Genomic DNA, 13,649 nt, shown 5'->3' with positions numbered 1-13,649 from the left:
TTTGGACTGCACAAAGGCATGTCGTGGTTTGTGTTTGTGTTGCGTGTTTCCGGACCTTGTCACAGGATTTTGGTTAGATCCCACTCAGGGCGTTGCATATGAAACATTTATGCTGTTCAACATCGAAGCGCATTAATGTGAAATTAATCTAATATTTCTTTATCTTATCTTACATAATAAATTTAATAAAAATTATCAAAACTTAAATTGCGCTTAAATTTAATATGTTTTCGTAACTATTATTAATAAATAGTTGTGCTGTGTGGTTACGGCAGTAAAGAATAGCTACTCCCTTTCTTCAAGTGGGTGTCGTAAGAGGCGACTAAGGGATAATACAGTTCCACTACCACCTTGGAACTTAAAAAACCGACCGATGGTGGGATAACCATCCAACTGCTGGCCTTGAAATACACAGGCCGATGACAGGCAGCAACATCTTCGGTGTGATAAAGCTAGCCCTGCGGTCACCAAACCGCATGCCCAGCGTGGTGACTATCGGCAAAACGTATGAGTTCACGCCATTTTTGGTGCAAACTTGTAGAGACCTATGTCCAGCAGTGAACTGCGATAGCCTGAAGTGAGTTGTATACAACATGTTTAAAATATTTATTTACGGACAAGCCAAATGGGATATTACAAGTCAAATTAATGTTGGTAATTCAAGACATTTTAGATATTTCAGACACGTTTAAAAAAAAACAATTAAAGAAGATCAATAAACGTGGTCCTTGAAATAACTTATTTTATAATACGCGATGTCAAAACGCATAATAAAAATAATCATGTGGGTATAGACGAATGCCATAATCTTGTGGGTATATATACGTTATAGAATATTTTTTATACGTATCCCGGAAATACGTCTAGAGAGATATAGGGGAAAGACAGACGGGGAAGACAGAAAAAAACAGGTTCGATGAACTTTCGATTAGGTACAGTCAAAACGCAATTAGATACAGCTCACCTATGAACGATGGGATTAAAAAAGGAAACTCCAAATGATACGTTAAACTAGCATTTAACTGGCGAAAACCTATTTTATTTCGAAAATTTGTGAAATGTTTTTAAGTCAACTAACTACTTGCTCTTTTAAAACCGTTACTTAAATTAATCGCCTGTCTAATACCTTATAAACAGTATATAGTTGTAGCCAATGTGTAGTAGGTACGCTTCAGCCTGTAATATCCCACTACTGTGCATAGGCCTCTTTCCCCATGTAGGAGAAGGATCAGAGCTTAATCCTCCACGCTGCTCCAATGCGGGTTGGCGGATGTGTTGTAGGTATATAAGTTTAATTCAATGTAAAACAGAATTTTTCATTTATTTTATTTATTCATTTCTGTGAAACGCTAGACCAAGAAAAATGCGAAATACGTTTGAACGCGTGAATTTCGTACGAATACGTTCTGCTCTTGTATTTTATATTGAAAAACTGCAGCTATGCGAAATGATGGTCACGGATTATCTCATATAATTTTAATGATTTATTAGCAGTCGTAGCGTCTATTCCCGGGCATGACAAAAACTTATATGGGATATACAAACGTTTCGTTGGCTATACGTTATTATTGATTTTTTTTTTTATAAAGAGAGGAGGTAAATTTTCAAAAGACACCTTTTGGCTATTGTTGGTAGGTAGTGTAGGATTTTTACCCACTAAAACCCTCCTCTCTTGCTTTAATAGTGAGTTGAGTGTGTGTTTCTTGTATATCTAGAAAAAACATCTACTTTTGTAAATAATTGCAAATGCATTGGCAACATTGATATAGAGTACAGCAGAAAATATTTTGCTCAAAATTTAGAGCAGTCCGACCGTGGAAGTACCTCAACCAGAAGATCCTAGTTCCTTTGGTGATTAAGGTAACCAAACCTCTTGGGAAGAGTAAGGGGCTAGAGTCGGCAAGTAGCCGCTTACTGTCTGGTGCACCGTATGTTTGTTTGCCAACTTTATAATATAAAAATGTGGACTCATAAAACTAATAAAATGTAAAAACCCGTAAGAGAAAAATCTAGCATCGAATTCGGAAATTACTTATAATGAAGTAATTCCAAAGCCTACGCTCATGCAAATGAAGAAGCCTTAAGTTAAACACATTTCAGGCTATCTGCAAGGAAGCGTTGTGAGTGTAAGAGTTTCTACAAAGAAAAATGAGTTCTATTTTCTAAATAAATAGAGTTCATAATAGTTGGTATCCGATATTCTTTAACGCGCATGATTCGTGGAACAAACGCCAGTTTAGTCGTTTCGAGGGTACACAATTTTAGGTCTTAATGCGTAAGGAATAAGGCTTTATTTTAATGAATGTGTACTTACTGTCGCACTACAGATGCGCTTCCGTGTTTTAAGGATTTTTTGGAGTAGGTATTACCACTGTCTACAGACTGCTCGACAGTCTTTTGTATAAGTATAGCAAATGTATTCTAATGTAACTTATAGATATATAATGATAATAGTAAGTAAAATGTTTCTAATTTACTATAATTGAAGATTATTTTTTGGGCAATAGGTAATTATGACTATAAAAGCTGATTCCACTATTGACCAGATATAATATTTGTGATTAAATTCTACTTATTTTTCTTTAGTTACGAATAAAATAAAATATTAAATAAACAAATTTAAATGAACACACCATAAACAACGCCATAAACACGAAAAAAATATTTATTATAAAAAACCTAGTCCATTTCAAAATGATAAGCTTATACAGCTTATTTTTTTAATCACAAGTCAAATACAATATGCAAGTACGAAACATAATGAGTGTAGTAGTGTAGTATACGCATGCACGTAGTCGAGTTGTTTCATAGACTGTTTTTAGGGCAGGTCCGTCCCGCGGAGCGACGGCGCGGCGCAGTGCGGCGATATCGAGCGGCGGCGCGGGCGGGCTAGAGCAGAGAGTACGACGATGTATCGAGTTCATTCGATTTTTATTTATTGTTTAGATTTTAGAAAATATTATTTAAGCGATACATAATTAATTACCTGTAGGAAGGTATTTGTCTCGTAAGAGTAGATTAATATTAGTTAGCGATATATAATTTTGTATATCGTAATATAATGTGTTTCAATTTGTAAATAACAAGAATAATTAAACAGAAATATTTATGGCTAAATGTCGGTGTTTAAATAGCTATATTGAATTTTAAATGATAGCTTTATATTTATATCTTAACGAAACTCTTATTTATGTCTGATACAAAACTCGATATTCGATTCTAAGTTTTAAATCGCGCCATCCCGAATGTAGTCGAAATTCGGAAAAAGAATAGTAATGTCGATAGCGATCGGGCCGCGTCGTATCTCGGCCGTCAGTGTGCTCGCAGCCCCCGGGAGCGCGGGATGGGTGGCGCGCTGCTGCTCGCGCTGCTAGCGGCGGCGCGGGCCGGCGAGCCCAACGTGACCGACTTCACCACCTCTGAAACTGAAATTGAAGTCGAGAAGACTCCACTCTTCCCCGAGGACCTCTTCACCGACGAAGAACGCCGCTCCGGCGCCGTCATATTGCACGTGATAGGCATGGGCTACATGTTCGTCGCTCTCGCGATCGTCTGCGATGAGTTCTTCGTGCCCGCGCTGGACGTGATCATCGAGCGGCTCGCGATACGGGACGACGTCGCCGGGGCCACCTTCATGGCGGCCGGCGGCTCAGCCCCCGAGCTTTTCACGTCCATTATCGGCGTGTTTGTGTCGTTCGACGACGTCGGCATCGGGACGATCGTTGGCTCCGCCGTGTTCAACATATTGTTCGTTATCGGTGCTTGCGCGCTGTTCTCGCGCACGACGTTGTCCCTCACATGGTGGCCACTCTTCCGCGACTGCACCTTTTACTCCATCAGCCTCCTAGTGTTGATATACTGTTTCCGTGATAACGTTATATACTGGCAGGAGGCGTTGGTACTGTTCTCGTTGTACGGAGCGTACGTGTTGTTCATGAGATGGAACCAGCCGGTCGAGAGAGCGCTGAAGAAGCTGATATACAAAAACAAGGTGACGAGAGTCAGGAGTACTGATCAGCTGATGCCTACGGTGAGCTCGCCCGCACAAACCTTGCATGCACTCAGACATGGATTTGGTTAACATATAAACGCACACTTTGATACAAAACTTTCAGACAACATTGGCACGCTTATACTTGATACATTCCAAATCCATGTCCACATAGGAAATGATTAGATAGAGCCTGATGTCTATTAGATACATTAAACTGAATCATAGCTATGATGATCGTCGTATATAGATTTCGTAAAACTTACATGAAACTATTATTTTTCGTCATGTTACGTCCATTAGTTTCTATTATTCAAACGGGTAACATTAACTCTAATCTAAGTATAATTTACTAGAGTTCGTGATTTCTAAACGCAAACATGAAATGTTCAAATAAGTATAGGAAACTAAATAGTATAAGCTATTTGATTTGGGAGTTAAACTTTATCTTGATACTGGTAAATTACGAATAAGAAAAACTATTTCAAGTATCGAAATTGTGACCTCGAGGTGAACCACATTTCGTGCACATGCCAGTTTCGAATCAGCCCTTGGGGAACGATGTTTTTAATGGTAAAGCAGTTGATAAACACTCAGCAATTTATGATGTGTTGTTTATTAGAAAGCGCTGTTTGAGGTACGTTGTTATGACGACTACTGACTCGCCCATGCTCTGATTCCTTACGTAACGTTGGCGTGACCTCGTGTATATTTTGACTCGATTAAATTTATGTATTTTTATTGCGATGATTAGCAAGAAAATTCGTAAGGAAATTGGGTTGAATTTTATTACAAAGTTCGCATGTAGCCTTGCAGTGTCCCGTTTGGGTCTTATATGTCACAGCGTGATGATGTGCTTTTCGGTTTAGGGGTTTCTTTATGTACCTTATCATTCTTTTTAACGTGTAAATATAATTTACAGAAATAATTGTCTCATAACATAATCATAATTATTAAATGATGATATTAGTTTCTCTGTCCCAGTTCGGGCGCCAAATTGCAATAAAAGTTGAAATAAAATTTTGTTATATATATAAGATCTAAGTGAAGCTGAATAAGAAAAAAATATACTTTTTTTGAAATGAAAACTAATAAATATTTTTACCATCAATGTCAATTACCTACTTACTTGATTAAATAATTGTGATTGATTCGCTGATTTTGTTTTACGATTATAGTCGGATATGCTCGAATTATATCCGCCTATAAGTAATATAGCATTCATTAAAAAAATGTCAATAATTGAACACTTTAAGGTCAATAATTGAAAAAATAATAATTTCGACTTCAACATATCGCACTGAAAGCCAATACGCAAGAATTAACGAAAAAAATGAAAACGAAGTCTTTTAAAAGAAGAGAAGTTGAAAGTAATTAAAATATGAAGCTATTTTATAACGTAATATGTGTTTCATTTACCAAAAAACAATACAATTATAAAAAATGCTACATAATACATTTTCACAACGCTTACAAGTATTTTTTTATATATAAAAATTACGCATCACATTAATCTAAAACCCATTAAAATATTAATTTTCAACATTACATTATAATATTAAATTAAAAGGGAATATACATTACGAAACTAAGAATGATTTATTTTACATTTACATTAAAAACTCTTTGTACTGTATATTTTCTGAACAATAATGATTCAAAGAGGAATTATTTTTAAACGAACAGTATTTATGCTACGGAACCCGCTACGATACGCTACGAGCCAACGGAGCTACGTGATTTCTTGCTCTTAAAATTTTATTATGCATTTTAGCAACTGAGTGAAATTTTGTGTTCGTCTATTAACAGGTAATGAAAAATCATTAAAGACCCAAAATTAAAAAAAAATATAAAAAATTAACAACCAATTAAAGTACCTGAGGTTTTATCCTTACTTTCTATATTAATAAAAATATGAGTGTGAAGCATTTACTTATTTATTTGAAAAAAGATAATCGAAATTAAAATCCGAAAAAATTGTTTCATTATCATATATATTATTACGCTAAGGTGTAATGTTTGCCTTTTAAGAAGAAACCTCACAATTACTTCACATAAATTATATATTATTTTATAGATAATTTGCTCTACCGGCATCCAGAACTAAAAAAAATAGTATCGCTTTTGTTTTGTAAATCAATTAATTATTTTAATTATATGTATGACGGCTTTAATTTTTAAACAACATCAACATGATTGACGGTCGGTAAATTTTTTGTTCAATTTCAGCTATTTTTTTAAGTCAAATTAACGCGGGCGAAACCGCGGTTGTCATTGTCTATATCATCCAAATTCTCTGAGGAATGTTATTTTGACGTTTAAGCTTTATTTAAATTTAATTTTGTTATTATTTTTTTTTTTTATTTCTCCGTGCACTTAATAGAACGAATAAATTTAATCGCTGAATAATTTCAGACAAGTTATTTCTTTATCTGTGTAACTTACATGAACTATTAACAATAATAATATAATTGTGTTTGCTCGCAAACGAAAAAAAAAACCGACTTCAATTACATCGACAAGTAATACAACGTAGATCGACGAAAAAATAGTCAAGCAACTACGCGTTATCAAAGATTACTCAAAAAGTAGTTACATGATAAACATTAGCTTTCGATTAAATTAAAAATTATCAAAATCGGTACACCCAGTAAAAAGTTATTACGGATTTTCGAGAGTTTCCCTCGATTTCACTGGGATCTCATCATCAAATCCTGGTTTCCTTATTACGGTACCAAACTAGGGATATCCCCTTTTCAACAAAAAAAGAATTATCAAAATCGGTATATCCAGTAGAAAGTTATGCGGTATAATACAACGTAGGTCGACGAAAAAAGCGTCAAATAAAAACGCATTATTAGATATAACTCGAAAAGTAGTTGTTAGATCTCAAATAAATTTAAATGGGACCAATTGGCACGCACTACCTTTCGATTAAAACAAAATTTGTCGAAATCGGTCTACCCGGTCAAAAGTTCTGATGTAACATACATAAAAAAAAAAAAAATACAGTCGAATTGAGAACCTCCTCCTTTTTTGGAAGTCGGTTAAAAATATATTAAAATTATTGTAGCCTATTCTAGAAATATGTATTTATATAATAACTTTTCTCCCAAAGAGTAGTTATATAATATTTCTATAACAAATTGTAGATAAATTAATCACGTCAGCAAAATTGCTTACGGAAAAAGTTTACGACCCTTAAAGGTGTATTCAGTCATGAAATGTCAAAACGTAAGTGGCACGTCAAGAGATCTCTCGATTTATACATCGAACCAACCCAACAAGTTATCGAATATTTATTATATAGTATTATTATAGTATTTGATTGTTACTTTATATTTTTGGCGGTTTTATTTTCTTATAACACACTAGAGTGGCAAACACGCGTACGGTCTACATGATGGTAAGTTGATACCGTAGCCTATGTACGTCTGCAACAACAGGAGCTTTGTAACCGCGTTGCCAACCCTAGCCCTAATCCTCTCCCGGAGCTCTGGCTATCTAACTTACCACAGGAACCCAACAGTACTTGAGGGCAGTATTATTTAGCTGTGATCTTCTGTAAGGTTAAGGAACTACCCAGTCGAGTTAATCCAAAATTTAAACAAGATGGTATTATGCCTCACCTCAATAATATATGGTATACTAATTTTATATATTTCATTGCTGCTTGCTCATTATAAATCAAATTCTAATCTTTGGTATAAGATTCATATAGTGCCCACACAGCACGATTGATTTCGCCAATGTATGAAGGAGGTTTGAACTGAATTCTTTCTCATTAGCGAAGACATCTTCTATACGCGAGCTACTGCCACGTGTGTCTAAGCTTGTTTTATACTAGAAACGGTATATGGAATATATACCTCATATTTTTAACGAAAATGATCAAGTACTTTTTGCAAGACATTCCTTACACTAGATCTCCGAACATATGCCATTGAGAGTTTGCGGATAATTTCTTTATCAAAAATAATGGTAGCTATTGGGATGATGGTCATAACTAGAGCCAACCCAGTACTTCATGCGCCATTAAAATCATTTATCATATACATGTAAGGATAGTTTTCGTGTCCAGAGAAATAAATAATTGTACAAAATATTAATAATTTTCTAAATTTTAATCATAAGCAATACAATATAGTTATTTATTTAATTTGACCGACTAAAAATATGAAGAAGAATTAGCAAGTTGAAGTGGCAGTGGGCTGGTCATCTGTAACCCAGGACCGATGGCCGTTGGAGTAGAAGGGTTCTGGAGTGGAGAACGCGTCTTGGCAAACGCAGTGTGGGACGTCCTCCGGCCCGTTGGACCGACGATCTACGTAAGATTGCCGGTGTAGGCTGGATGATGATTGCGGAAAACCGGGATGTCTGGCGCAAACTTGGAAAGGCCTATGTCCAGCAATGGACTGTCATGGGCTGAAGTGATGATGATGATGATGACTAAAAATATGATATAAAGTATTATAATAAAGATTAAACTTAGGTAAGGCACCGCAGGATTATGCTCAATATTATTATATATTATTATGCTCAATCTGGAACAGTCCGACTAAGGAAATGACCTTACAGAGGATCACAGCTAAATAATACTGCTTTCAAGCAATGTTGTATTTCTGTGGTGAGTAAGGTGACCATGGCTCAGTTGCAGGCATCTATAAGCTACGGTAGTCGCTTCCCATCAGATGATCCATACGTTTGTTAGCCAGTCTAATTGTTTAAAAAAAAGATAAAACATAGATTTATTAGCCATGAGAAGTATGTAGTTTTTAAAAGACGACTCTTTAATAGTTTGATTTATTAAAAGAAGAAAGTAAAAATACATTTAAAAAAAACATCAAAATTGCAGCAATTTGCATGTTTCCATGTATATTTTTAAACTTAATTATATTTTAACGAACATAGCTTTAAGTTCATAGTTAGCCATGAGTTAGCCTAAATAAAAATATGTGTTCGAATTCATCTCTAAAAAGGAAAGAAGATGTATGAGAATGCAGAATGATTAAAGTTTTTTTTTTTTTTTTTTTATAGTGAGAAAATCGTTCTCGACTGATTCAAACATTTGAAATTGGATTATATTAATTATTGTCATTAAAATGCTTGTATTCAATAACATTATTAACAAAACTGCCACGACATTACAATAATTCATCTTTACAAATATCTCCATACGAAATCGTTGCTGAAAACTATATTCATATAGGAAACGCCGCATTGCAACTTGGCTCTGATCTTTTACAGAGCTACTACTCGCACGCAAAATATCTTCCCCGTCTCGGGCTCTCAAGATTTTATGCCAAGTACGCTTGCATAACTTCGATCGTTATAAGTTAAGATCGAATGAATGAACGGAAGCTTAAACAGTAGGTATAATCCGAGGTATTTTATGTTTGTTTGATTTTATAAAATATTGTTGATACAGATTAGTTTTTTTTAAGTGAAACTGTTTTAGGCGCATGGGGGTTAAATTTTTACGAATGAAACGGTATCGTTTTTGTCGATGGGGCTGAAACGATAATCTTAAGCCTAAGATTTGTATAAATATAAACGAAACTTAAAGATTAGTTTGCCACAGAAGTTTCACTTCTGACGTCTACTTTGTACGCACGCACTTTTTTTAATTATTTACTCGTTCATTATTAGTATTACGTGTTAAACAGCGTTTTTTTTTTCTTATTTTTTTATGTATAGTAAACTTTTTAATATTTTTGTCAATAATTTTTTTTACATATTTTTTATATATTTTTTAATGTTTTAATAATAAATATACATTTTTTTGTGATAAAATTAGTAATAAAAAATTCAATTATGAAGTATACACAATACATATAATACAAAACTGTGAAATTTAAGTTTAAAGAAATTAAAACTTTTTTGGTAACTGCAACATTTATTTTAACTAATACATGTAAATATAAGGTATCAAAGATATTATATTTGCTGTAAATTCGATCATAATAAATTGCGAAAATACTATTTATTGTATCCACGTCAGAAGATTTTTTTCTAGCTCCTTAATAATATACAGTCATTAATCTATAATATAAAAATGAGTCGCTGAATGTGTTGCTAAGCGCAAAACTCGAGAACGGTTGGACCGATTTCGCTAATTCTTTTTTTAAAATATTCCTTGAAGTACGAGGATGGTTCTTACGGAGAGAAAAATTCTAAAAAAAAAAATTTAAATTTCCTGAAAAAGTCTAAAAACAACACTTTTCTATACTCCCATACAAAAGATTTGTGATAATACTTAAAAGTCAATTTGAACTTTAATACCATACGATAAAGTTTGTGTTAGGCGATACGAAGTTCGCCGGGTTAGCTAGTTAACAATAAAATCGCCATAAATCTGCTTTTTATTTTCTTCTATATACGAACTTTTTTAGTATAATCATTTATGTGTTTAGCCTTTAATAATAGAAGTAAATTCACAATCACTTACCTATGTGTACATAGTTCATTAATGAAGTTATATAACAGCGCTTAACCAAAAAACTCTAAATATTAATAACTGTCAAGAGAATGGGCCAAGCTATTATAGATGGATTTAGTTCAAAATTTAGTTATAATGGTTGAAATATTTGAATTAGTAGTATATTTAGTAAAGAAAGGATATATAAAGTGGAAACACCGGAATAGACGGCGATTTTTTTTTATTTTTTCTTTTATCAGAGTTTTTCAGCGTTAGTTTGAATCATCCATTTGAATAATATACCTGTATACACTGAGTATACATATATTTTGAGGGTGAAAATGTTTTTCAATTATTGAACTAGAACTTATAACGTAATTTAATAATATATGAACACATCAAACTCAAGGACTTAATTCAAATTAACAGTTAAATATGGAAAGAAGAACCTCTATGAAAATTTAAAGTATTTTTGTAAGCTACTAATAAAAAAAATCAGACTTTTCTTTATATTTGGCGTATTTTTTATAGTCCATAAAATTCGTATACGCTATTAATACTGAGAGTTTAGAGCTAAAATTAACTAAACATTTAATTAAATAATAAATTAACACCCCCATAAATTTAAAATAAGAATGAATGAATTTGCGACAGCTGCGCAATTATTTCGCGATCGATTTTAATAATGACTGTGTTGCGTAATACAACAATTGCTAGTTACTCGCTGACTGACAATTTTAAGTTTTGATAATAATTAGCACAATGACAATTTAGTAGCAATATTTGGTACTAATATTTGTTATTATCAGCATTATCGGTCGCTTGGATATCGCAAAATACGTACAATAATAGCACCATTCTCTTCAACTTGGTGATAACAATACGAAGAAAATGATTTTACTTTAAAGTAATGAAAAAAAAAACTGTAAAGAGATTACAGTATTTAAAAGAAAAAAATAATTATACTGACGGGTACACTTGAGAAATGAACAGGCAAAGATTTAATAAAAAGAATTATTATTAAAAAAGATTTGTAAAAAGGGTTGGTTTATAAAAATATCGTTATTTTTTATTATGCTAGTAAAATTAGCTGGACTTAAGTTTACAATATTTTATTAATTCAGAGGAAAAATAAAGCAAATTAACTAATATTTAAATTATTAACTAATTTTTAAATTTGTTTTTTTGAACGAGCTAGTCTCAATATATATTTATGGATAGTTATACAAAATTTACAATGTTAACATCTGTATTTAGAAATTTAAAATATAGAGCAGCCCGACTGAGTTAGTACCTCGACCTCCCAGAAGATCACAGCTAAATAATAGTGTTTTCAAACAGTATTGGGTGTCTGTTGGTGAGTAAGGTGAGCAGAGCTCCTGGGGGAATCGGGGATAGGGTCGGTATCGCGTTTGCAATGATTCTGGTGTTGCGGGCGTCTATAAGCTACGGTAATCGCTTACCATAAGGTGAGCCGTACGCTTGTTTGCCGACCAATTAATAATATATATATTTACAAAAAAACATTTTTAGGCCATAATATATTACATTAAAACTCATGATTTTATCAATGTCGTTACTTACCTCTATAACACTAACGTGAAACTACTGCTGACCATTTAGTGTATAAATATATTTTTATAAATGTCTTCTTTTTTTTTTATTTGTCAAATCTTTCTACTTCGATCTACTCTGTCAGTACTGAAAAAGACGTAAGCTGTTCAGAATAAAAAATGCTTTGTTCGCTTTTATGAACATTTAGGCTAGCTTTGAATAGATAAAAGACTGACTTTTTTTACTCTAGAATAAAAATATTTCAGTTTTTACAGAAACGTATAAACATATGAAAAACAAAAAAAAATCTAAAACAAACGATACACAGGTAGGCAAACAAACATAAGGCGCTTAGGATATAACGGATTTTTAAAACGTTTACCATTGCCATTTTGCTAGAAATGTTTTTTTTTTTTTAATCTTTATTTGTATAATGTAAGAGGCTTTGGTATGTGCTGTGTGGCTACGGCACTAAAGAATTTAGCCACCCCCTCTCTTCCCGTGGGTGTCGTAAGAGGCGACTAAGGGATAACAAGGTTCCACAACCATCTTGGAACTTAAGAAGCCGACCGATGGCGGGATAACCATCCAACTGCTAGCTTTGAAATACACAGGCCGAAGACGGGCAGCAGCATCTTCGGTGCGACAAAGCCAATACTGCGGTCACCAACCCGCCTGCCCAGCGTGGTGACTATGGGCAAAACACATGAGTTCACGTTATTTTTGGCGTAAACTTGTGGAGGCCTATGTCCAGCAGTGGACTGTATAGGCTGTAATGAATGAATGAATGAAAGAGGCTTTGGTCGCTTAGCGACTATGTCATGCCCCATTGATCATAACAAAATCACTATACTCTTAAACTAACCAATCTTAAAAACATCCAATACACCTTAATCGCCAGTTCCGATGTAGGATCATTTGTTAGAAGTTATAGTGTGTAAGCATTTTAAAGTACCTGATATTATAATACTAATTTTCAAAATCGACTAATAAGTCAATTAATATTGACAAGTAATACAACAACAACAACTACCTAAGTTAAAAAATAATCGACTAAACATTTACGCATTATTAGTTATTGCTCAACAGACACTCACCAAACATTGGAGCATCTACTCTGATACTGGCAATTCCGCAAGGGAGCTACAGCCAAAGAAGAAGAAGAAATAGCTCAAAAGATCTTGATCAAAAAAGTACTCATCCACATGACAAAGCACCAGCTCTCGTCTAAAAAAAAAAAAGAATTATCATAATCAGCACAATCAGTCAAAAGTTATAATAAATAATCTTGTTTGCAGGCAAACGAAAAAAAACCGACTTCAATTATATCGACAAGTAATACAACGTAGGTAGACGAAAAAATAGTCAAGTAAATACGCATTATCAAAGATTACTCCAAAAGTTGTAATCGGATCTCGATGAAATTTAAATGTGACCACATGATAAACATAGGCTTTCGATTAAATTAAAAATCATCAAAATCGGTAAACCCAGTAAAAAGTTGTGCGGATTTTTGAGTTTCCCTCGATTTTTCTGGGATTCCATCATCAGATTCTGGTTACCTTATTATAGTACTACACTAGGGATATCTCCTTTCCTAAAAAAAAAATTATCAAAACCGTTTCATAAACGACGAAGTTATCCCCGAACATACGTTAAAAAAATATGTATATACGGTGGAATTGA

At 33.6% G+C, this 13,649-nt stretch overlaps 1 protein-coding gene across 1 annotated transcript in view; it reads left to right on the top strand.

Annotated features, from left to right (window-relative positions):
* Positions 1 to 3,343: 3,343 nt before the first annotated feature.
* Positions 3,344 to 13,649, top strand: part of LOC123661873 (sodium/potassium/calcium exchanger Nckx30C) — a 105,439-nt gene continuing 95,133 nt past the window's right edge. The window contains exon 1 of the mRNA XM_045596811.1: positions 3,344 to 4,030. Within this exon, the coding sequence (XP_045452767.1) occupies positions 3,344 to 4,030 (687 nt within the window). The remainder of the gene's footprint in view (positions 4,031 to 13,649) is intronic.

This window comes from Melitaea cinxia, chromosome 17 (genome assembly GCF_905220565.1).
Source record: "Melitaea cinxia chromosome 17, ilMelCinx1.1, whole genome shotgun sequence".
NCBI lineage: Eukaryota > Metazoa > Arthropoda > Insecta > Lepidoptera > Nymphalidae > Melitaea > Melitaea cinxia.
Note: the sequence above shows the minus strand (reverse complement) of the source record. Positions and strands in the feature narration are given on the sequence as shown.